Source organism: Rattus rattus, chromosome 5 (genome assembly GCF_011064425.1).
Source record: "Rattus rattus isolate New Zealand chromosome 5, Rrattus_CSIRO_v1, whole genome shotgun sequence".
Lineage (NCBI taxonomy): Eukaryota > Metazoa > Chordata > Mammalia > Rodentia > Muridae > Rattus > Rattus rattus.
Window position 1 is genome coordinate 50860389 of NC_046158.1, and position 26228 is coordinate 50886616.

At 47.3% G+C, this 26228-nt stretch overlaps 1 protein-coding gene across 1 annotated transcript in view; it reads right to left on the bottom strand.

Annotated features, from left to right (window-relative positions):
- Positions 1-23996, bottom strand: part of LOC116901522 (translation initiation factor IF-2-like) — a 28894-nt gene extending 4898 nt beyond the window's left edge. The window contains exon 1 of the mRNA XM_032903498.1: positions 23318-23996. Within this exon, the coding sequence (XP_032759389.1) occupies positions 23318-23765 (448 nt within the window). The 5' untranslated portion in view covers positions 23766-23996. The remainder of the gene's footprint in view (positions 1-23317) is intronic.
- Between the last annotated feature and the right edge of the window lie 2232 nt (positions 23997-26228).

Below are 26228 nucleotides of genomic sequence, written 5' to 3' on the forward strand. Positions count from 1 at the left end.
TACGTGATAACAAGCCCAAGTTTTTTGTTTTTTGTTTTTTTCCGGAGCTGGGGACTGAACCCAGGGCCTTGCGCTTGCTAGGCAAGCGCTCTACCACTGAGCTAAATCCCCAACCCCCCAAGCCCAAGTTTTTAAGTAACATTTATATGAAATAGCAGACTGAAAAGAAGACCATCAGGCTGGCAAGATGGCTCTGTGGGTAAACAGCTTGTCCCTGAGCCTGACAACATGAGTTCCATCCCTGGAGTCCAGCTAGGGAGGGGTGAAAGGAGGGAACGTACTCACTGACTCCCAGGAGTTGTCCTCTGTCCTCCACACACTACGGTGTGCCTGTATCCTTCCTCATCCTCTCCCTCCCCTCTCCCTCTCCCTCTCCCTCCCTCTCCCTCTCCCTCTCCCTCTCCCTCCTCCCCCTCCCTCTCTCTCTCTCTCTCTCTCTCTCTCTCTCTCTCTCTCCCTACCTCCCTCCCTCTCCTCCCTCTCTCTCTCTCTCTCTCTCTCTCTCTCTGATTCTCTCTCGCGCGCGCTCTCTGACTCTGTCTCTGTCTCTGTCTCTGTCTCTCTCTGAATAAATGTATTTTTAATAAAGAAAATACCAGTGCAATTGAAAGGACCTGGAGGTGCTCATCCCAAAGCCTCTCTAACACAACACATTTTCTCTCTGCTGTTCTCTTTGGTTTCAAGACATTTTCCAATGGAAAGTTTTCTCCTCCCTCTCCCCTCTTTTTTAAGAAGAGATTCCAGGCCTGACATTAACATTCAGGAGTCCGACCAAGAATGTAAGAGAACACTAGCAAACACACGGAAGCTGCTTAAACTCCCAGGGCTGAGCCATCCCTGCTGAAGTACTGGGGAGCCAAGCGGGGGCCGCTATGGGGACTCTGGGCTTGGCTGGCCCGGACACTAACTGTGTGCTTCTGTGTGAAAAATCTACCATCCCCCAACGAAAAGAATGCCCAGTTCTTACACACACAGCCTTGTGCTGTGTCCATGGGCTAGTGGGGGGGAAAAAAGGCAGTGTTTTTAACCCTGATAGACAAACAGTTACACATATGCAAAGAGACCCCAAGGAGAGAGTTAATGCCCCCCATGACAGGATCCAGGGCAAGCAAGGTCCTTTCAAAAGCCCAGATATCAGGCACATACATTAACATAGCCGTCTGCCATGAGTTCAAATCCCTCACATGTAGAAATTGTGTGGATGGGTTGTTAAGATACCTAGGCTGACCAGCTAGCCTCACAGAGCTGAGCAATGGGTTCAGACACTGTCTCAAAAATACAATGGAGAATGATAGAGTTGCCCAATGTTCTAGCCTACACATACACGCATACAGAGAGACAGAGAGAGAGAGAGAGAGAGAGAGAGAGAGAGAGAGAGAGAGAGAGACTCTGACACAGAGACTGGAGAGACAGAGAGACAGACACACACAGACACATACACGCACACATACACATAGACACACACACACACAGAAACAGAGAGAGAGGGGGAGAGAAACAAACACACAGACACACACATGCACACATACACATAGACACACACAAAGACACATACACAAAGAGAGACACACAGAGAGAGACAGAGAGTCAGGGAGAGAGACACAGTCACACAGCTACACAGACACACATAGACACAAACACACACACACACACACACAGAGACACACACACAGACATACACATGTACAGAGACAGAGAAAGAGACACACAGAGTCAGACACTCACAGAAACACATGCACACACACACACACACACACACACACACACACACACACACACACAGAGCCCTTCCTTTCTTCTCCTGGACAATGACGCTCTTTGAATAGATGCTATCTCAGTTGCTGACCCAGGGACACAGAGAATGAAGTCTTAGTCTGTAACTTCCTTCAGAGTAACTTCAAGTAAAGGTTCCAAGTAGAGGCAGAGCAGGGAGCAGAGGAAAGGGACCAGGCACCAGTTTTCACCTTGTAGGAAAGAAAAAAGTCTGGCATAGAAGTGGGGTCTTGCAATAGAAGAAATGTTGTTCTCCTGACCTGATGACCTCTAGGCTGCGTCTTCTTGATTTTATTTAGTAGGTATTTAGTAAGTGTTTGTCGGGTGAGTGGATGGATTATGGAGACTGGGGGGCAGACCTAGGATAATCTGACACGGCAGGGATATGTCAGTGTGGCGCTGTCTATCATCAGAGCAAGGCAGAGCTGGGTCTGAAGCAGGAGTGGGTTACTAAAACATAAACCAGATTCCACTACCCCACTGACTGTTCAGCTGGAGTCCAGGCCTCACATCTGTCTGTGTCCACATCCCTGACTTGGCCCTGCACCCCTCTCCCACAAGCCCACACTCCCTCTCCTTAACTGGGGTGTGCATCTTGTTCTCACCTCAGGACCTTTGCTTTGCCTCTGCCTGACATATTTTCCCAGATGTCGTGTGCCTGGTCATTTGGATCTCAAGTTTCCTGGACAGCTATGTGACAAGCAGTGTCCTCCCTGTTCTCTAACCTAGTGGTTCTCAACCTTCCTCATCCTTCAACCCTTTGACATAATTCCTCACGCTGCGATGACTCCCAACCATAAAATAATTTTGCTACTTTATAACTGTAATTTTGCTAATGTGAATCGTAATGTATCTCGGTTTACGATAATCCTAGGGTTGGTCATTCCTAAAGGGGTCATGACCCACAGGTTGAGAAACAAAGCTCTAACCAAGCATCCGGTCATCTTGTCACTGTCTTAATTTACCTAAGTTATGTGACTTCCTGCTCACACTTCTTTCTCCCTCATAGAAGGCAAACTCTGTGGATACAGGGACCGTGCCTTAAGCCTCCATGGTAAGCGCTCAACCGATGCCCACTGAACAAATAGAGCCCACAAACGGAGGCCCTAGACAGGTAAGGAGATTCGAGGGGGCTGCCTGGAGTGCTGGGCTCAACTCTATGGGTCAGTGAGTATGTGTGCTGTCCGGAAGGCACACTGGGGAAATATATCACCCGACCTCCTCACCCCAGGTAACCTTCCACATCAGTGGCAGAAAGGAAGGCTACCTTCACTCAGCTCTGTCTCCTGGATGGTTCAGCTGGAAGCCTCAAGAAGCCGGAAGCCAGAACTGGGCCATCTGTGCTCAGCACTGCAGAGACTCCAACAGCTCTACAGATGTGGAACGCTCAAGGTCTTCTCATCCGGCTTCTATAGAGTGAGGGAATCCATATGTATCAAACAAACCACAGCTAATTCTGTGCGTCTTGAGGTGAGGGCCAGCCACAGAAGGTCCTGATGCCCTCCAGGGTAGCAGCCCAGGCTCTGTAAACATGTGCTCCCTCTGATGGGAATAGCAGGATGCTTGGGCCAGAAAGTTCTGCACCACAGACCCGGAAATAAAACAAATAAAGAATGTGTTCCCTCCTACGAAGCCCTTAGCATCCACCAGCTGACTGACTTTGGAAGATTTTTCCAGAAATGATCTGGAAGGAATAGTTTAACTTTTGTGGTTTTTTTGTTTGTTTGTTTGTTTTTGTTTTTATTTTTAGGACATTAATTCAATAGCTTTATCGAGTGCTGGTAAAGATGGATGTCTCTTTAACTGTTCAGAACTCATCTCTAGAAAAATATCTCTGCTCAAGAAAATTACCTTTAACCTTTCCATCAGTGGGGGGTTGGGCAATGGCGGAGACGGACAGGCAGAAGGGGAACGGGGGCCATTTCTGGGTAAGCAGGGCCTCTTCAGTAATCTCTGGGATTAGGGTCAGAAGCAGAGAGGTGGCAGAAGTAAGCGAAGTCTTCAGGGACAATTACGGTGACCAGGGCAGCAGGTGAGGCTTGGTGAGAGAAATGGCACTCTAGAGAAAGTCCCTTTCCTGGCTTCGGTTTAGGGGCGAGTGTACAGATCTATGTGACTGTCACTGCTAGCCCGGTCAGAGGGACGTGTACTAGTAAAGGAGTTGCTTGACAGAAGAGAAATAAAATAATAAAACAATTCCCCCTCCCAAGCTTCAGCTGATGTTCCTCACTTATCTAATGATGGGGACAGTCCCCTTAGCCTCAGGCTTGACCCTCCAGAGACAAGCTGCAAGCTACGGATTGGTTTTGTTTATTAACATTTTACTGTGAAATGCACCAAGCCTTGTCCTGCCCTGCCCTACCCTACCCTGCCCCAGCACCGAAAAGCAGATCTTAGGAGTAATTCCATACAGCAAAGCCAGTGGTAGAAAATGCAGGGAAACGCATACCACGTCTCTCTCTTTTTCCAATCCCTACCACCCAGCTCTTCTGCTCTGGGTGAGCTCAGCAGCACTAGGGCCTTGGCTAATCCAGAAATTGCTTCCATATGTAGGCACAGGAAAGAATGTCCTCACTGGCTGCCTGGAAAGGAAACCCTGGCAGCCACTCCTTCCTGCCAGAAAACACTCCTCAGGCCAGAGAGGGAGCTGCAGGGGGTTGAGCTGAGATCACACACAGCTGCAGCCTCCCCAGTTTGTGGATGAAGAAACTGAGGCAATGTTATACAGATGGTGGCAGAGCTGGAGGAAAAACTTGAAAATGCCTCCTTCCTTCTCTCTCCCTGCCTCTCCTCTCCCCCACCAATCCGTCCCTCCCTCCCTCCCCACACCCCTCTCTCTAAAAGAAGTACATAGCTAATACAGTGTTGCAACAGAGTGTCTAGCTGGAGTCGGAAGCACCAGGTCTGGGGCTACAGGGAACACTTCAGTAGGGTCAGCTGAGCAGAACTCGTTTATGGAAGGGCGCTGTGGGGGCAGGGTTCAAAGGACTGCACTTAACTCTGTGTAGGCTACACTACCGTCTCCACTGTCCTTGACTCCTCAGCCTCCATCCCTGTTAGAGCTAGAGTGGTCCTAGATGCAGTACAAAGACTCCTGGAGAATCAGGACCCTCTTTTCCACAGAAACCTACCGTGTATAAACCAGGCTGACGGAAGCCTGAGTCAGATCATCTGGAATGTTGACCTTGGAAGGAAAGCTCAGCCCAGCTCTAAAGAGCAGCTTTGGATAGTCAGGATGTGATGAGCAATACACACACACACACACACTCACCTTCAGCCCAAATAGCTGGGTAGCTCTGTTATATGACCCTAACTTTTCTGTCCCTTTCTCTGCTACATTGATCAAGTGTGTCAAAGTGCCCTTCAAATAAACACTTCACTAGCAACACTGATACCTGTAAGTAGATGTTCTTGTATCTATATTATATATAGATAGTATTATACAGAGATATAATTAAAACATTACAATTCTAGTTTTAAAGTATCTAATTCAAGTATTAAATAACATGCTTTGTTTTTCTTTCTCTGTGTAGGATGTATGTGGTGCTGGGTGTTGAACCCAAGGCTCTAGACACACAGGGCAGGAACTTTACGACTGAGACACATACCCAGCCCAACAGACCCAGGCAACAACACTTACTGAATGCCTATATAAGAGACACGGAATTAGAGACACGACACAGGCTGCAGCCTATAACATGGTTCCCACTAGGGGACTCTGAAAAAGCATCATTTATGTCTCTATGTCACATAAAGTCATAGTGTTTTCAGATATAATGCCACAGCAAACATCATACACACATTAGACCATAGGCAACCATGAACTATGAACAGGGTCCACGTCTTTTTTTGTACCAGGAATACAAAGCAAACGTTTCCTGTCCAAACAGAATGGAGGTTCAGCATGTCTTTCATCAGCTATCACTCCCACCTTCCTCCCTTGGTGCTCCCACCTCCCTCCCTTGGTGCTCCCACCTCCCTCCCTTGGTGCTCCCACCTCCCTCCCTTGGTGCTCCCACCTCCCTCCCTTGGTGCTCCCACCTCCCTCCCTTGGTGCTCCCTAGGTGCTCCACCACCTCCTCACCAACCTTTAGTGACTGCAAGAGAGAGGCAAACTTCATCTCCTACTACATAGCCTCTGTCACTGGATCCTGCAAAAATTGCTGAAACATCCACGAGACTGGTTTATACCTGTCCGATAAATGCTTGTTCAAATTGGCATTTTTCACAAAGCAAGTTCCTGCCTGGCAAGTTCCAATCAGCTTTTCTTCTTGTTTTCTATTACTGGGTCAGAGGCCACCTCTGTTCACTTGGTTCTTCCCTTCCACCTTCATGTGTGTCCCCAGGGCTGAACTCAGGTCACCAGGCTTGAATGCCAAGCACCATTACCCAAAAGTCATCTTGCTGGCCCCAGCTTTTTTCTTTTTAAGAAACAGGCACCTACCTGCTTCCAAGCCTCATGATCTGAGTCAAGTCAGTAAAATTAAAAAACAAAACAAAACATTCTAGAATAGACACTTAGTATATTTGGTAAACATGGGAACTTTTTAATAAAACTTTTTTTCTGTCCATTCATCCACCCATCCACCCATCCATCCACCCATCCATCCATCCATCCATCCACCCATCCATCCATCCCCATCCATCCATCCCCACCCATCCGTCCATCCATCCATCCATCCCATCCATCCGTCCATCCATCCATCCATCCATCCGTCCATCCATCCATCCATCCATCCATCCATCCATCCATCCATCCAATCCATCATCTACCCAACTTCAATGGAGAATGTATCTTTTACTGGACCACAGTCACAGCAGGTTTCAGAGCACTGATTCAGACCCTGTTTCTTCACACACTGGACTATGCTCACAGGGACCTTCTTTCAGATGTTGCCACACTGTCTCTTCGTGTCCACCATTTATTCTAGTGCAGGCGAGGGCCCCAACTCTGAGCCTGCTCCATATGCCCCTTTTTCAATTTACAGATTGCCTTGGCCGGGGGCTGGTTTAGGGTAGTGTTTTCTTTTGTTTGGGACAGGGTCTTACTGTGAATCCCTGGCAGTCCCAGAACTCGCTATATAGACCAGGCTGGCCCGGATCTCACAGAGCCCAGCCTGCCTCTGCTTTCAGAGTGCTGAGATAAAAGGCATGTGCCACCACTCCTGGCCCCTTTTACAGATTCTTACACTAGCATGCTCTCTAAAAACAATATTTTAATTCTGGGAAAATTTGAAGTAACCCCCGCATCTGCTTCCCTACCCCCTAGAATCTATACAGTGCAAACACCTTTGCTCAAAGGGCTCAAATTGGAACTGAGTTTATTCTTAAAGTTGTTCTCCTGTGGGCCCTTTTGATTTACTTCATGGGAGAAAAAAAAGAAGGAAGTTCCTGAACCATCTTATGCAACACGGTCGGCCGCAGCACAGCTCTCGAGTTCCTGTAAGCAAGCAAGCCACTACTGGTTTCAAGGGAGTTCACTGATTTATGCTGGGGCTAGAGGAGGAGAAGATGGGGGTCACTTAGTGCAGGGCCCCTCCCAGCAGGCTTTTTCCTGGCTCTTTAGAAGAAAGGCTAAAATCATTCTCTACAACTTCCTGGTCTAAGGCCGCAGTGTGCTTGTGCCCAGAGGCCTAAACTTAACATTCACAGGAGCCCTGCTGACAAGACAGAGTAACACACGCAGCAGCAGGGCCCAAAGTGTCACTCTAATCAAAAAGAAGGCAGGTATAAAACCCTGGACATCAGAAACGTCTAAATCAGAAGCCTAGTTCCACCTCTAATCCCTTCATTTTAGAATGGTCTGAGTCACACCAGACCTGGGGGAGGTGGCTCCATCTACCCGGTGCTTGCTACACAAGCACAAGGACCCAAGTTACACCCCCAGAACCCACACACAAGGCCAAGCATGAAGCAGGGCTTGTAATGTCAGTGCAACAGAGGGAGACAAGAGGCTCACCTGGCCAGCCTGGTCAAAGTGAGAGACTCTCAAAAAGCAAGGTGGGTAGATATACCTTGCACCTGAGAAACAGCTTCCAAAGCTCACTGGCCTCCACAAACACACACACACAGACAGACAGACAGACAGACACACACACACACACACACACACACACACACACACACACACACACATTTGCAGCCCTCCACATGCATCCAAGGCAAGGCAGGAAGGAAGGGAGGACAATGAATGACCCATGGATTTGAAGCTGGACCCTACATCAGATAAGGTGAAAATGTGCAAGACTTCAGCGGGCGTGCTCTTGGGTGTGTCGTTTGTTTGTTTGTTTTTCTGGGATTCAAAGGGTGACCAGGAAACCTTCCGCAGAGGACTCACAGTGGGAGCTACAGTAGCCCTGAAGGAAGGGATGGAGGGAAGGAATGGACCACTTCTCATCCAGTCTACACAGTATGGTGTTCCGCAGTCTCCATGGAGAGCCTCTTTCACATCCCTGCTCGAAGGCCTTGCCCTTTCACTTCCCCCAGATGCTCTTCCTGTGGAGGGAACTGTGCAGAACCAGGACTGAAATAAGCTTCAGGCCAACGATGCTTTACTCTTAGCATTTCTTCTAGGCTCTGCCCAACTCACCTAACAACAGCCAAGTAGGAGCCTGGCTTGATAGAGAAGGACTGTTTATCCTCCTCTCCTCTCCTCTCCTCTCCTCTCCTCTCCTCTCCTCTCCTCCTCTCCTCTCCTCTCCTCCCTCTCCTCTCTCCTCTCTCCCTCCCTCTCTCCTTGCTCTCTCTCTCTCTCTCTCTCTCTCTCTCTCTCTCTCTCTCTCTCTCTCTCTCTCTCTCTCTCTCTTCCTGTCCTCTCCCCCCTCCCACCACCACCACTCCTCTCCACGTGTTCCTGGCCAGCTTCTTCCTTTTCTCTCTCTCCTCTCTCTTTCTGGTCCTCTCTGTCCCCTTTCTTTCCCACACTCCCCTTCTCGTGATCCAAATAAACTTCATTTTATACTAGACCCATCATATGGCTGGTACTTTGGAGGGCGGATGCTTCAGCGTGGGCCTGCTAAGTCATCCCTTCCTGCTGCATCACGCTGCCACATTACAAGACATATCAATGGTGTCGTGACTCGGATTCGTAAACTAAAAGGTTCCTGGTCCCACCTTCTCGAGGATCACATCCAGACACACCCACCTGTCACTCAGGTCCACTTTCTGGCCATCAGAGCCCTAATCTCTCCATCCAAACATCAGCGATTTGGGAAGCTACTCCACTGGTTGGCATGAGTGTAGGAACTCCCAGCACAGTCTTCATGCTACAGCTGGCCCTTCTCCATGACAGCCCCCTCCACCCACCCTCACCTCAGGACCTCTCCCTTGGGTGTGAGCTGCTCTGACCTGCATAGCAGCAGAGGCTGCCTACAATGGTAGGGAGAGACCTTACATGCACAAAATGCCCTGTGCACCAGGTAAAACATTTCCATTTGTCTCTTTCCATGTCTATTTGTCTCCTTGCTGATACATAGCCACGCTTCTGTAAATAAATGCCGTTCCATTTTAAGATGTAACATATGACTTTCCATCATCTTTGCAAAGGGTGGGGGAAGAGGGCCAGAGCTGTAGTTTCAGTGCTCTCTTAGCTAAGGACAGCTTCAGTGCCATTTTGGTTATTTGGTTAAAGGCAGTCACACGACTGTCCACCATCTTGGTTGTGGAAAGTCCCTGCTTCAACACCGCCTTGCTTGAGAATAACCTGACTTAAAAAAGACACTTTGCAATTGAGATAAGATTTTCACATGGTTTCTATCCTGCCTTGATAAATAGTAATTTTAATATTACTTCAAAGATTTATAACATAAAAAGGTTAGAGATCACTGCCTTAAAATGTCTAGCCTTGTTTTTGCTACTGTCATTAAGTTACAATGTAACCTTTTTGCCTGATAATCTGTTTGCTAGATACAATCTAGAGCAAATAATTAAAAACAGACATACATTGTCTAACTCAGATATCCTTAATAGATACTACCTCTCAATCTTGTCAGAAATCTGTCAAATTTAACATTAAATGTTTAAGCTTACTATGACAGAGACTCCCAAATCCTAACAGTGCCACCCCTACCCCCACACCCAAGGACTCCAAAAAGATATGAGCACAGTAACAAAGGACTCTTCCTCAACCTTCCAAGCCCCCTCAACCCCAGCCTGCTGCCTCGGACTATGTTGAGGTCCTCTGGTTCAGAGGTGCCCCTGTCTTATCTTATAAAACACTGAACTCCCCTCCTATCTCTAAGGATTCCCAAGTCATTGTTCTACAGATATAAGGGTGGTCTGGGGCAATAGGAGCCATCTTGGTCCTGACAGAGTGCTGAGTAGGATATAACATCAGTGGAGAAGCCTTCAAAGGCTGCCCGAACCTCCTCTATGAAAGGCTTCAGGCTTCATCCCCAAGCCTGGCAAGAACTCACAATTTACTGCCCCAAGGCCAGCAGAGCCACAGCTCCCTGAGTCTAAGCCTTCCGCAGCTATGTCTGAGATCCAGATCTCCTTGCAGGAAGGAAGTGGCCATTTCTCTCTCATCCCTATCCGGTCACTGAACTCTGGCATGAATCGAGCCAAATTAGCTCCATGATCTCCCGTTGGAGAATTCACAACCTGAGTTCAATTCCCAGGACTCATATGGGAGAAAGGGAGAGACTCCCAAAAGCCGTCCCTTGACCTCCACCTTCACAGCATGCCACACATGTACCCACATTCATACACACAAAATGGAAATTAGATAAATGTTTTTTCAAAAAAAGGAACATTACTGTTACTGTGTTATCATTATTTCTCTAATGGTTGTTCACCGAAATTAGGAGACGATGGCCAACTCTTTGTTATTGATGAAATAGGTAAAATTTTGTCATATTAAGTTTAGAGCTGCACTGATAGCCAACGTAACTGAGGGGGGCTTGACGCCATGACCTACTTAACTGGCATCAACAGTAGCTAAGATTTCAATACCCCAATGGTACTAAGGCGTTTAAAAGCAGGCCAAGCCACAGTGAATACTCTAGAACACACAACCTCATCCAGCTAATAGCTTTGAGCACGTCCTATGCGCTAAGCATTTTGGCGCTGGGGGAACAGAAGGGTGAAAACCCCTGCTTCCGAGCCATCAAGGGTTTCACCATCCAACAGGGAGACAGGCGCTCAACAGACCACGGAAGAGACTAAGGTATATGTCACACTGCAGGGCAATGGGAATGTTCGAAGGAGAGTGTGCAAGCTAAAACACAAAACATAAAACAGGGAACTTGCAAGGCAAGGAGGAGGTGGAGCCTCCTACACAGAGGCTGAGTAATCGTGAGATGGGAATCCTCCAATGAGTGTTTCCTTCCAATCCTCAGATTGGTCCAGGTCACCAGCTCTAAGCACTACCCCTGCCCGTAAGCTCAGTTACAAGGGGTTCCCCATCCCTGTTGAGGAGGACAGACCTGCTGCTCTTCTCTCCTGGCCCTCCCACTGGGCCTCTCCTTGAAGCTCAGAAGCCCAACTCCTACCCTTCTTTCATTGACAGACTGTACCTTTCCCCAGGACCTGCCTGGGTTTTCCTCTCCATTCAGTATTACTAGGACCAGGATGACAAGGAGATGAAGCTGCCAGGACTCTACTCCACTCTTGGGTATCTGAGCTGATAGGGAAACCACAGGTCAGCGTGCAGAGATGGAACCTTCCCATGCACACCCGGAAGCCTTGTCCTGCCAGCACCAATTGTGACATTTCAAGACATTTCAAGAGCAGTGCTCAGCTCTTACTGGCTGGTTGCCATTCCAGGAAAGTCTGAGCTGAGCCAAAACAGCACTGTGTTGTCCCTCAGATCTCAAGTAAAAAATTACAAGCAATGGCCATAGCCACCAACCAACAGCAGGTCAGACTTCTCGATGGTGCTGCCCCATGTGGGTATTTGTATCCACTCTCAGGAATCACCAGCACCATGGCGAATGCCCTCCACTGCACACACAGTCATGTGGGGTTTGAACTGGGGATGGTCCAGAGCACTCATGAGGAAGCAGTGGCTCTCACAGTGTCTATGAAGCACATGGACAGAGGATGCAGCAACACATGGACTTGTCCAAGGAAGTATGGAATTGGTGCATCCTAGTTAGAGCTGAAGTACTCCTTAAAGTGCTACATCTGTGTGTGAGGGCGCACACACCTGGTGTGTAAAGGATGTGTGCATGTGTGCATAGCGAGTGTGATTTTGATTTTTACTGTTTATAACACAAAATCCGCCACTAACGATATTATTAAAAAGTAATATTATGGGCCAGGCATAGTGACATATACCTTTAATCCCAGTATTTAGAAGGCAGAGGCAGGAGAATCTCTGTGAGTTCAAAGTCAAGCCTGGTCTACATAGCATAGCCCAGGCCAGCCAGGGCTACTTATTGAGACCCAGTCTCAAAAGAAAGTTATATTATTATAGCACATAGTATATAACAGCATAATATATAACAACATAATATAATTATTAAACATTAGAAAAGCAATACCACTTAAGAAACCTCCTTGTCGTAGTTGGAGCATTGTTCCAACTAATGTCTTTTCTTCAGCAAGTGCACACCGAGTATAAATGAAGCTTTCTAGATGCTGGCTAAAATCTAACTTGATCTTTACACATTACGCACATGCTACCTTAGCTCAGTGAGAAATGTGGGAGTTGCCCTTCCCTTATTTATCACTTAGCAACCCCCACCCCCAGTCAGATCTCTGACTGGCAGTTTCTGGTACTGACGGCGTTAACAGCACTCATTCAGAACAGTTCCTGGGTAGTCTGTCCTACCAGAGTCCTGAACTTTTATCTCCCTCCAGATCCGTGTCCTCTCCTTCCGCACAGCACAGCACCTCTGTCAAGTTCATCTGACTCTGGCAACCAAGACGAGGGCATTCGTGCTTCTCGACCGCGCTGCTCCCTTCACCTCTGGCTTTAATGCAGCGTGTGAAAGGGACAGAGTCGACGACGAGCCAGGTGACAGTTGTCGTAACCTGAGACCAGCACACACTCCTAGAGTCTGCAGTATCTCTGAAGACTGTCGGACATGGCCTGGAGGGGCAGAGTTCTTCCCAGACACAGCACAGATTTCCCACCAGCAAAGTTCCGGTCCTTCAGTACTGGAGTCTCCATTACTACTGACTACCTGGAGCCATAGAGAGGGACAGGACCCCATTCTGTGCCCTCACCCAGCTGTGCAAGGACGCAGACAGGAATTGTCTTCACCACAACAGGACACTGGCTTCAGGGCTCCTAGGGAACAGATGTGGTCCAGATCTCTTGCAGGCAGACCCGTCAGTTTGCCTGATCTACAACGCTGTCCTAGCACGAACCCCTGAACTTGCCTCAGTCCTGGAAGTCTGCCAGGATGGACAGACTTCTCTTTGGGGGGGACACTGACAAGGACAATTCAGCCTTACTCCGGGGACCCAGCACTTAGAGAAGAGTCTTTATTTTAAACAGGATGTCCCTTTATGAATCTTCCTAGCCTTTTAAGCAGGAATTAACATCAGAGACAAGTACCACTTTACTATGGTGGCTATCGAGAACCCAAGATGTTTTCTAATTTTTAATTCCAACGTCTGCTGCTCCAATGACGTCTGATGGTCCTCCCCATCTGCGTAAGGTTAGTTACAGAATGCTGTTACTCTGGACTACACAGAGTGAGCCTGACCTACTCAAAGACAAGAAATCTTGCCGATTGATTTCATTACTCTGTTCTTATAAACGACTGCAGTTGTGCAACTGTGGCTGATTGATTAGCCAGAATCCTGCTGGAGTTACATACAAATAATTCTATAATGAAGTCAGCAAGTACAGGGGCAGGGGATGTGGAATGTAGTCTCACCTCCCAGGAAAATCAGCAGGAGTCAGGAGGGCGGGCCTTTCAGTCTCTCCAGGTTCCAATCCCTATCTGGTTCACTTTTTCCTCTGTGTGTCATTTCGGCAGAGCGTGCAGTGAACATCTTCAAAGAACCTTTGTCTTCAGGGTTTTGGATTCAAGAGGGAAACCTGATTAGCGCTGTAGGCCTAAGGCTCCTTAGGTATTTCCAACTTTGTATTTGGTAAGTTTCTGCTCATCCCATTAAAACATTTATATTTTATGAGACATGTAACAAATAATATATGTTTAGAAGGGAAAAAAATCAAGCACAAGGCCCTGGGTTCAGTCCCCAGCTCCAAAAAAAAAAAAAAAAGAAAGAAAAGAAAAAAAGAAAAAAAAAAAAAGGAGTAGAAGGGGAAAAAATTAGGATTGAAAGGTCTCTATTGACTTTATCATAAATAGAAAGTAAGTGTTTTGTTTTAGTTTAGCACAGAACAATTAATCTCTGTGAAATTATGCTCAAGTTTTTCTTTTCTGAATCTAGAAGACAGACATATACACATATAAAAAATTAAGAAAAAGGGGGGGCCTGAATAGTTCAAGTGTGTGCTTTCCTTTTTCTCCTTAAGGCAGAGATAATGACACAAGATCCATAAAGGAATCATTTGAAACAAATGAAGAAAGGGAGACTAGGGAGTTTGTGTTTCTAAAGTGAACTGTGTGGCAGGGATGTTGGGAAACACTTTCAAATAGTGTCAGTGAGACTGTGGACTGCTACAGCTTTTAGAAAGTAATACCACCTCAGGGACCTACACACAGAAACAAAAGCTTCTGTGTGTTAGCATGTTCAGACACACGTGCAGAGCATGCTCTCAGAAGAACTACAGCTGCAGGAGAAACCTTGAAACTGTGAGTGAGGAAATAAGTCACAGAATATGAAACATTTCGTGCCATTATTGAGGGTTTTTTTTAATCTATAGAGAATGTCTATGCTTTATTATATTTCAAAAAATTATAGCTTGGAGCTGTTTGAGGTCCTGGGTTTAATCCTGTGCTGTGGAAGACAAAAAGTATACACTAGTGTGTGGAAGTCCACTCTTATTACCAGAAACTATGTGCAAAAATGTGGTTATTGATAGTTATGTGAGCAGAGAGAAAGCATGAGCCAGCATGACTCATATTGATTATCTTTAGAAATAAGAACTTGGGGGGGATCAACTTTTAATACATATTTCTTTGTGTCTTTTTATAATTTACGTATATAGGGGTGTGTGTGTGCACACGTGTGTACTCAGGTGTGCAGACATGGAGACGCCAAGGAAGACATCAGGTGCCACCCTCTTTCTCAGTTTTATTTGGGAGAGGGTTTCTCCTTGAACCTGAAGCTCGCTGTTGATAGGCTGGTTGGCCAGTGAGCGTCTGGGATCTACCTGTCTTCACTGGGCAGTCCTGGGGTCATGAACAGATTTATTTAGCTGATGTGTGGAAGATTCACCTATGCTCCGCTGAGCCATGTCTTCAGCTCGCAGGGACATAATCGTTTGTGATCCGAACAAATTAGAACTATAATCTTCAAAACGTGACAGACACGCTAGGATGAGGGCATGAATGCTGAATGCACGGCCTGTTGGAAAGTAAAACACCTCCCAAGCTCCAAGGGGGGAATATGCATTGTTTTACCGTAGCAAGTGGAGATACTCACTTACAGACTTCCACACACAGCTGGAGAGATGGCTCAGCAATTAAGAGCTCTGGCTGCTCAGTTCCCAGCAACCACACGGTGGCTCACAGCCATCTGTAACGGATCTGATGCCCTCTTCTAGTGTGCACGAAGACAGAGCACTCATACATAATGTAAATAAATAAATCTTTTAAAAAAGAAAAAATGTTTCCACACACAAAGGAATTTTACGGTCAAAGTAAGACTACAATATTATACTCAGAGTTCTTTAATCATGAGAGGTTTTTTTTTTCTTTCTGATTCTACTTATTCTTCAAAAACAGATTAAGAGAAGAGGAAATTATGCTATTTAGAAAATGACCTTCTAGCTCTCGAACCTACACTAACAGAAGCTCTATACACCCTCAACCTCATTTTTTGATTCGTGAAATTTGAAAGTTGCGAACAGTGTTGACACTAGGAGAAAGGACAATGTGTGACTTTACTATACAACCCCAGTATTCTTTAAAACTGCCGTTCTGGGTCTTCTCTTTAATAATGTGTGCATGGCGACCAGATTACAGCTGTAATAGACACACACAGGCCCTGACTAAAATAAGCCACCTCACCGGCTTTTAAAGTCTTTAAAAGGACTTCAACTATTTTGCCTTTTTCTAGGTTCTCAAAAGTATAATCAGGAATTTTTGCCACATCCGAAAGCTTGTCTTAATGTTCCTCAGTTTGCTGACTGAGCTGCAGGGTTGAGAACTGGTTTATTCTTTTCTTTCTTCCCCACAATCTAACCCTTTCATGATCAATCTATTACTATAGTCCTTCCTGGAAGCCACACCCCCTGCCTGTCTAATGGCGTACAGAGGGTGGTTGGGGAGAGGGCAGTGCTGATGGGATGTGGCCTGTTTAAGAGCCGGCTGCTTCCTTTCTCCTCTACCCCAGCCTGATCTGACTGCCTCCATTATTTCACTAGCCATCTCCACAACACACCACTATTGTGGTCAAGACACTGCTGTCTCTGTTTACATTCCCGGAGAGTAAATAGCTAGGATACATGTTTTCTCAAGGTTCTGTGGGATGCAAATCTATTCTGCTGGGGGGAGGAGAGACCCTAGGTTTCCTGAGCATTATAGATGGCTAATGTAACATTTCAACAATGTATCTCTCGGAGACCAGTCAGTGGCTTTCTCTCACCTTCGCAGGTCTAACTTTCTTGTTCAACTTACGCAATCTCTTGCACATATCAACGAGAAAATGTTTGCGATGTTTAAGAAATAAGCTGAGGTCACTGGAAATACAAGTGGCAAAAAAAAAAAAAGAAAACAACCCAAAAATTCAACCAGCAGCCCATTGGTCTATGCAGGGTCAACATGATGACAGGAGATGCTCTACAACAGAGCAAATTAACAGGTGAGCTGGTAGTCGCTGACTAGCAGTGAACGCTCTAATGAGTGACTGTGATCCACCAATGGGGGAACTAATTAAATACATCCCAACTTCAGAGTGCTACACAGCTGTTAGAGACAACGTGGTGGTGGGTGGGGGTGGGGTAGAGCCCAGTGGCACAGCACTCCATGTGCTTAGCATGCAGAAGATCCTGGGTTTGAGTCACAGCTCAATATAACAATGACCATGAATAGGCGGAGGTGGTTTCTACAGCTGCATGTCCAAGAAATACTAAATGCTTCAGTGCTTGGTGATATTTTTTTTCCACTTTACCACAAGAATATTAAACATAAAATGAGAGAGAAATGTGTAACACATTCCTGAATTCTGTGAGGATGGTGAACGTATGAGGAGGCAAGGCATGATGGGAAACTGAGAGAGAAGACCCATGGATCGCCTGTATTTAAAGGAACATGCATTGTCTCTGTATGAAAGATTAAAAATATGTAAAAGTCAACTTTGGCTTAAAACTATAATTGACTCCACCACCCCAGAACACTGGATCTGAATCCCCATTTCATGCACCACTTCCTTATGGCCGCAGGCACCAGACAGAACTGGTCCAAGGTCAACGGAGTCTGTGGCAGGGGAGGCTGGTGCCCTTCAGCTTCGTGTAAACTTCTCTCTCGGCTGTGTGTCTCCTCTCAGCCCCAGGCTGAGCCTTCACACTCAGGAGGAGAGAAGCAGACTCGGGCACTGCTGCAGAGGTCCTGGGTCAGTCCTTGCCTCTGGAGCACAAGAATGAGGCTCCGTGCATCAGAGCGAGCGAACGGAGAAATTCAGTGAGGGAAAGAAAGAGCTCTCGGCAAAGGAGAGGAGACCCGAAAACGCAATGCCAAGAAACGATCTGGGGTTTTTATACATCGCAAGCAAACAAGCTATTGGAAGGAGTGCCCGCTAGGCTGGCCAGGGCTCTCGACTGGGTCTGGGGACTGTCCCCTACCTCTTTCCCCTTTCAGGAGTCACCATGAATGGGAGGATGTAGGTTGGCCTTGTTTCCTAAAATAACGTGTACTTCTGGGCTTTTCTTATCCTAGGCTGGTTGGGGGTTCCCCAGACCTGGGTCGTAACTGCTGGATGCTCCCACAGGATGTTCCTGGCTGTTGGCCTATGTCACCTCAAGATCACACCCCTCTGGTTCAACAGGAACACTTTGTTCCTATTTACTTCACTTTAGGGGTCTACCTACCTCTGTCTCTGGCAGTCTTAGAACAGAGAATATCACCTCTTAGGATCTCCAGTAATAGTCGTCCCTTCTATAGGAACTACCTCCTATTTTGGATATAAAGATCCCCTACAGTTAAATTAACCATGGCAGTGAATGTCACTTTATACAGACCACTCAGAGTAAGAGTCCAGTTTTAGGTTAGAATGTGTTTCCCAGCATCTTAACAATCAGAGTTTTCTACAAAACAAGGGTCTGTTTTGACTTCCTAGAAAAGTCGTTCACCTCAATTCTGACTGACAGGATGAGAAAGCCACCGTAACTTAATGGTGACTAATAAACGAAGTACATTTTGGAGGAGTAAGCATAAAAATGCATGTTTTTTAAAAGTGACTGCTTTGAAGAGCCTGCTGTCTATCGGAGGAGAAAAGACAAAAGACCGCAATCCAGGGCAGAACAGAAATCAGGCCAAGGAGGCCAAGCTAACAGGGACAGGGGACTGAGAGAATGAGCCAAGGGAGGAGGGAGCCTTTCAGTGAGTAGGACTGGGTTCTCATGCAGTGTGAGCCACGCTTACTGTCTTTACCACAGAGGTGTGTGGCTAACAGTGCCCCCCACTCGCTCACCTACGCTCTTTTACAGAATAGTAGCAAAGCCTATTGTTTATCTTCTTGAGGATGTGTGACCCATCTGAAAAGTCTGTAGAACTCACCTCAGACATAGAGAAGGCAGGGGAAGGGATGCTGACGGATGGGCATTCAGATGGGACTGGGAACTACAGTTTAGCAGAAGCCAGGAAGGGAGGGCCATGTCTGATAAGGCTGGAGACAGAGTGGAGTTAAATGTGCAGGGTTTGAAATAAGACTGCCCCGGCGGGAACTAACCCTGTCCACAGCTACACAACTCAACACATAAACGGAAAACTCACAGCGTTGCACAAATATTAATGAGTGAAGTAAATGGCGTGTGAATGGTACAATAGAAGGAAGAAGAGCTATTGGTGGACGTCAGAAAAGAGGGCGGGAGGAGTGGGGAGGGAGGAGCTGAGAGATGGCTCAGCATCCATATGGCGGCTCACACCATCTTAAATTCTAGTACCATGGGATCCAATATGCTCTTCTGGTCTCCAAGGACACCTGCATTCATGCTGTGCACAGGCATACATATCTCCAGTCTCTGGATTGTTTGATTTTGTTGTTGTTATTGGTGGTGGTGGTGGTGGTGGTGGTGTTTCTTTTGTTTTTTTAAGTAGGGTTTCTCCGTATAGCCCTGGCTGTCCTGGAACTCGCACTGTAGATCAGGCTGGCTTTGAACTCACAGAGTTCCACCTGCCTGTGCCTCCTGGGTGCTGGGACTAAAGGTGCATCACTGCCACCCAGCTAAAAGGACAGCAGACTTTATCCTAACGCATTCCTTGTTCTAGACTCGCCCATGGTTTTTGTTGTTGTTTGGTTTTTTTTCAAGACAGGGACTCTTTGTAGCCCTGGCTGTCCTGGAACTCATTATGTAGACCAGGCTATCCTCGAACCTGGAGATCTGCCTGGATCTGCCTCCCAAGTGCTGGGATTAAAAGTGTGTGCCACCGAAATCATTGAAAGCTTTGAAGAATTTCATTCACTTAATTTAATTTGGCTGCGTGGTGGTGCATGCCTTTAGTCCCCGCCCTCAGGAGTCAGAGGCAGATTGACCTCTGAGTTCAAGGCCTGTCTCAAAAATAAAAACAAAAATAAATTAAAAATAATTAATATAATTAGGCTTCAGTGATAGAGCCTTGCTTAACCTGTCTGATTCAAACCTCAGAACTGCAAAAAAGGAAAGCAAAATGGACACTGGGATAATTGAGAGATAAGGCGGAACCAAAACAAAATATGCATTATACTAAATAAATGGCTTATTCAAGGAGAAAAAATTCACTTGTAGTAAACACTAAAATGTATCAGAGACGCATTTTCGATACAAAAGTCGTAGATAGATACAAAAGTTCCACTCAGTGCTCACCTGTGTTCTTTCACTCAGTAGCAAAGTTTATTGCTTTTGCTTTCTCAGTATTTGTGAGGGATGGGCAGACTCTGTAATGCCCCAGGCATCCCCACTAGCTGCCTGACCACAAGAAGAAACTAACTGCTGGGCTTGGGCCCTACACCTGAGATCAAAGCTGCTTGGACTGAGGCAGGTCGCTAAGCTAACTGTTACTCTCCACTCCCATGGATGGAGGGCACCATGTGACGACCAAGACATGAGAGCCACTATTTCCTGGTGCCCAAGGGCTAAGAAAGTGATGCATGCTGTCTCTGTATTCCCTGTCCTTAATCTGCCCTAAAACCCTCAGCAGTGTAGACTCTTCTGGGAGGACAGATACTGCAGAACCCAGACATCAAGATTCTTCTCATCCTTGGGGCTTCATGGAAAATGTGAAACGTGATAGATCATGGTGTTAATTTATACTAAAAGTGGCTCCTACATGTAGTCTATTTCCTTGTGTCCACACTAATACTGATTATAATAATATTAATGATAATGGCCCACAAACACCGACGGCACCACTGTACACAACCTGCTAAGTATACCATGCACATGACCACATATGACCCTCACGGCAATCCTCTGTGTAGAGATCCTTGGTCTCATTTTAGGGGTAAAGAAAAAAGACCTTGTAAGACACAGTACTTGTATCAGACACAAGATCAAGGAGACTTCGTGGTCCATGCAGTAACCACATAGAAACTGTACTCAGCACACAGGCATCACCTGTGGGCTCTCAAAAGTGAATTCTCTAGGGCCAGAGGCCCATGCATATAATCCCAGAACCTGAGAGGTAGAAGGAGGAAGACTGCTCCAAGTTTGAGGCCAGCCTGGTATATATGGCAGGTTCCAAGCCAGTCAAGGTTACCTATCACAACCTGTTATAACCTGTTATAAACAAACCAATTTAAACCCCTCACTCCACACTCACAGAATCGAGCCTTTGTAAGTCACACATGGGCTAACTAAGACCCAGCTTACTCCACACTAATTCACACGTTAGCAGATAACACCGCTCGACTAACTGAAGGGTTCCTCAGAGGTTTTATTGTTCAAAAGTGCCTATGAGTCAGTCAGTGATCTCAACCCGACTATAATACCCACGGGGTGAGCAGCAGCCACATTCGTTAGGGTTGAGCAGTGTAACAAACGAGGCTCCATGAGGAAGTCCTTTGTCCCAGGGAAGTGAAACCAAGAGTGATTCTCAACTGAGGCTGGACAGTGTGGCAGAAGGTGACTGTGCCTGGGAATCTCTCCATGGCGGCAACGGGACGAACCAATGAGGGGCTGACTTTCAGCAGCTAGAAGTAATTCTGCTCCTTGAAACCCCCTTGTTCTTGTTCTTCTCCACCTTACCACATTTGCCTTCCAACCCTGCTGCTCCAAACAAGGTTGTCTATAGTGACAGGAAACATCCAGGGACAAACCCTTCTGAGCTAAGACGCCCCTCTACCCAGAAGAGAGCATGACTAAATCTTCCAGTAGAGACCCTCAATGCTCGAAGAGCAGAGAGCTTGTTTCCAAGCTGCAGAGGGGCCTTGGTACGGAAACCATCAGAAATCAAGTAGACTCCATTGGAGGGCAGGCTCGAGGAAGGCCACAGCTCTGGGAGCTAGATGCCCAGGCTCTTAGAAACGAACAGGTTACAGCAAGAGGTAAAAATGTTCTTGTGTACTTTAGAATAAAAGTATAGAAAGAATAAAAGAACACTTGGCTTCGCCGTGGAAAGTGCGAGTCTTTAAAATTACAGCTACAGTTAGGAACACACTCAGATATCAAGGACAGTGACAAAAACGGAGTATCCTTGCTATTCATGAAAGCTGGCTGGTGGTGGCCGGATCGCCCTGGCACAGTGGATTTAAAAGACACAGGCATCCTTTCCTTTGCTACCAACTCCTCTTGCCTCTTGGTGTCACAAGGCGCCTAGTGACTGAGTTACTTTGTGTCAAATTGCTTCTTGCCGTCTCATAACCAGCGAACGACTGTCAACTGAACCAGGGCGTCAGGCATCAGGCTGTAGTTAAACTCACAGAAAATGTGTGAAACAGACAACTGAAGGGAGAATCCCTCCATCTGAAAATAAGTTCATTCGCCCTTATTGTCCCAGAATTTGATCATTCCCTGCTTTCAAATCTCTTTGTTCCCCATCACATAATCTAAAAGACCTGTGTGATACCCAAAGAGAAAAAGCTACAGCTTCTCAGGGAAGACAGTGATGCTGCTGAGCTGACCCAGAACATTTGCAAAACCCAGTCTGCCGCTTCCCGTCAGCTGCCAACCGGCACTCACCGATGTGTGTACGATCTATACAACGCAACATCCCGGTCTCTGAGAGACTCGGACTGGTGAAGGACAACTGGTAGGTAATCAGGGCAGAAGGCAGTGCCCTGAGCACTGTAAGATCCAGAGAGCCCACAGTTTATTCAAGACTTTCTCTCTACCAGCTCAAAACACGATCTACACACTGCAACGGAAATGCCTTTTAAGTTATTTGTCCATTAACTGAAATAAGCAAAAATTATCTATCAATGCCTTCAAATGAAACTACAGTATTTAAATTGTATGGAGACCGTTAAGAAAAAAACCTACCCTGGTTGCACACGTGTCCACCTTCCCTGTGGGTCTACCTGCAGGCAGGCACAGGAACCGGAGAGACGAACGGTAAGGAAGATGCAGGACAGGCTAGCAATTTTCAGAGAAAGAGACCAAACCTGCTCACTGCAGAAACCCTGAGGGATTAGGAGCCCGTAGCCCAGGGATATTCCTTGGAGATTAAGCAAGACCTAGTCAAGCCAGGTTCCACACAGACACACCTTTTGTTAATCTGAGTTCAAAGTCTAGCCACAAATGGAGGATCTGGGTCATCCCTATTGGATTTCTCTTACTCTAGCTAAGTTTTTAACAATTCTTTCTTTGAAAAGAAAAGCACGCTAAAGTTGGGGTGGGGGGGGTGTACAAGACTGAAGGGATGCAGTCCGTGATTTAGGGAGAGGCCCCGGGCGCAAAGCCCTGACTGGAGCTGGCTGCCCTTCCAGGAGCAGACGCAGGCGCCTAGGGCGCGCACACACACTCGGGATGGGGCTGCCCCGGAGCATAGGAGCCAAGTTCTGGGAGCCGCACGCTCCAAAATCAACCGCCCTCGCTGGAGTTGAGGTTGCAGATGCAGCTCCCGGGCAACGCGGGGAGACCGGGGTTAGATCGGTCCGAACCAGCGGCGGCCCTGGATCGGTGCAGCCCGGCAGCGCTCAGCGGAGAGCGCGGCGTCTAGAGTCCCGGCAGCCGCCGCCCCTTCCTCCCGCGCGGGTAGGACCGCGGGCCTGAGCGGGGATCGCTCCCCTCGGCGCCGAGGAGGCGGCCCCGACATCCCGTCCGTCCGCACCCAACTCCGTGGACCCCAGACGCGTCCTGCATGGTGGGGCGCAGCTCCCTTACCGTGCAGCGGCTCCGGGCGGCTCCTCGGCCCCGCGGAGCGCGGGGCATTTTTTTCTGGGAAACTTCTCTCTGGGTCCGCAGGGCTGAGCCAGGGCGGGCAGGAAAAGCGCTCCGCGCCGGGAGGCTGCGACCATCCGGGAACTTCGCCGAGATGTGAGCCCTCCCCCTCGGCCCGCGTCCTCCCCCTACGGCCCCCGCCACACGCGGACGCCGAGGCAGCCGCTGGCCCTTCGCCCTTCGCCCTCGCCGCGCCCTGCCATCCGAGGCCGCGAGGACCAGAGCCTGGGCTGGGCTCTCCCCGGGGCGGAGGCCGAGGGGTCCGGACTCGCGTGCGCCCAGGAGCCGGACCTGGAAGGGATACCCAACCGAGGACGCTGTCCCTAGAGACTGCCCGGGCCTCCGGATGAGGTCCTCTCCCCCCACCACAGGGAAAGCCTTTTCCCGTCATCTCCACTCCGCTCCCGAGTCAGAGGGCCCGGCTTTGAGAAACTTAAAAGTTTCCATTCACTTTAAAAGCTGGCTTTTACAACGGAGTGGCCCCACTGCAGCCCAAGGGCCACGCGGGTCCCCAATCCCCGCCCACTGGGAGCGCACTGCTCTTCCAGGGTAAGGTGCCAATCAGTTGGGATTCTTGGAATCTTTTATTTATTTATTTTTTCTCCCACCGACTTCTGCAAACATAGAAAGATCTAGAGCAGAGCGCGTGTTAAGGAGAAAACCGAGGCCCTTCCACATGACTCTCCCCAGTTCTCAAAAACACCGCCTTCAGGCCTCAAAGGCAGGTTAACACTAGGAGGACACATTAGAGCATATACATTTGGAAATACAAAGACAAATTGTGGTCAGTATAATAACTACTGGATCGTACTGTAAAACAACCAAAACGATGTAGCTCTCTGAGTAAATATGGGAAGCTTCGAGAAGATGCACCTCAGAATTTGACATCGACAGGGGCCAACTCTCTTAGTCTCTTATTGGCTTTTTTTTTTTTTTTTTTTTTTTTTTTTTTTTGGTAGAAGTCCCGAAATGCACTCACTCTTTTTTGTTTTGTTTTCGTTATTTTTAGGTCTCACTATGAATTCCAGGCTAGTCACAAACTCCCACAGTTAGCTGTACTCATCTAAGGTTTCTATTTGCCTTTTATCTGTGTATTTATTTAATGTGTATAAGTGGTTTGTCTGCAAATATGTCTGCATCACGTGTATACCTGGTGCCACAGAGGCCAGAAAAAGGTGTGGGGTGCCCTGGGAATGGAATTACAGACAGTTGGGAGCCACCATGTGGATGTTGTGACTCTAACTAGTGCCCTCTGTAAGAGCAGCAAGTGCTCTGGCCACGATCCCCCCCCTCCCCCCCACCCCCAGCTGGGGAACGATCCCAGGGCCTTGCCCTTGCTAGGCAAGCGCTCTACCACTGAGCTAAATCCCCAACCCCTCTGGCCACGATTCTTGACATAGAGTTTGGATCTTTTCCTGGGCTAGCAACGTGTGGTAAATGTTCTCTCTGGTTGCTTGACAGCACAGGGAGTCCATGCGGAGGGTAAATAATACATACTATGCCATGTGCTGTGGTATAAGCAGCGGAAACAGCCAGGGACATTAAGCACATTTTCAGCTTGAGATGGTTTCTGCTTACATTTGGTGTTAACACTGTAGACAGAAGAGCTCTATACCTATTCTACTCCCTGTTCCTTGACTCTCATTTTGGGAGCCATGCTAACTCCTAATGCAGTGCCTTAGGACCTCCCACCCCTTTATAACCAGGACTTTATTGTGGTTACCTTTCCCTGGTATTTCTCAAATACCAGAAAAGGGAGCTTACCTGTCTCGTTGAATTCTCACAGAAACTTCTGTGAAATAGGCATCTGTCTCTATTATACACACATGAACAGTGCCTCAGAAAGCTCGGCTGATCTGCCCAAGATCTCTCAGCATATGAATTTCTAAACCAGATCACTATGACATTAATACCTTTGCTCCGACCACCGTGCCATAAGTCTCTTGACTTGATTTCCTGTTTGTTCCACCTCTGAACTACTACTGGCAGGAATGACCCGAATTAAGATCCCTGAATGCTAAGGGACAAAAGAATAACAAATTGTTACAAGCTTAAGTAAAGAATTATTGGTGTCCAAGCAGATCTGGTTAAAGGCTCTGGCTAGATTAGGTTTTCTTCCTGGTTCACACAGGAAGGATGCGGAATACCAGGTGAATGGAGCTCTGTGCTTTGCCAGGGGAAGCAGCAGAGGGTCAGGATGTGCTGGGGAGGATGGTGTCTACAGGCTGCTTTGTACCACATGAATGCTTGGCACATATGCTTAGCATATTTAATAGCTAATATCCAAAACTGAAAGGACAGTGCTCCTGAGAGCTGATTACTGACACTGCACCTTATTCCAAAAAGATTTTTTAAGATTTATTTTATGTATATGAGTACATTGTAGCTGTCTTAAGCACACCAGAAGAGGGTGTCAGGTCTTATTACAGATGGCTGGGATTTGAACTCAGGACCTTTGGAAGAGCAGTCAGTGCTCTTAACTACTAAGCTAACTCTCCAGCTCCCCAAAAAGCATTTTTAAAAGCCTTAAGACAGAACTGAATATGGTAATATTTAGACCTCTGGGATAGCAAATTCACCAAATACTTTTGCTCCATTTTTTCCTCCCTAAAAATATGTACTTATCCTAAGCAATTCCAATAGTTGATAAGCATAAAAACAGAAAGTGAGAGCTACCTACTATCCGGTCCAGAAACAGCCATTGGTAATTTTCCATGCTTTTCCTGAGAATTTTTGTTACACGGCAAATAGGCATGAAGGTATAAGTCAGTGGTGGAGTGTTTGTCTAAGATGAACAAGGTCCTGGGCTTGATTGCCCCACACACACACACCACGCACACGTACACGCACATGC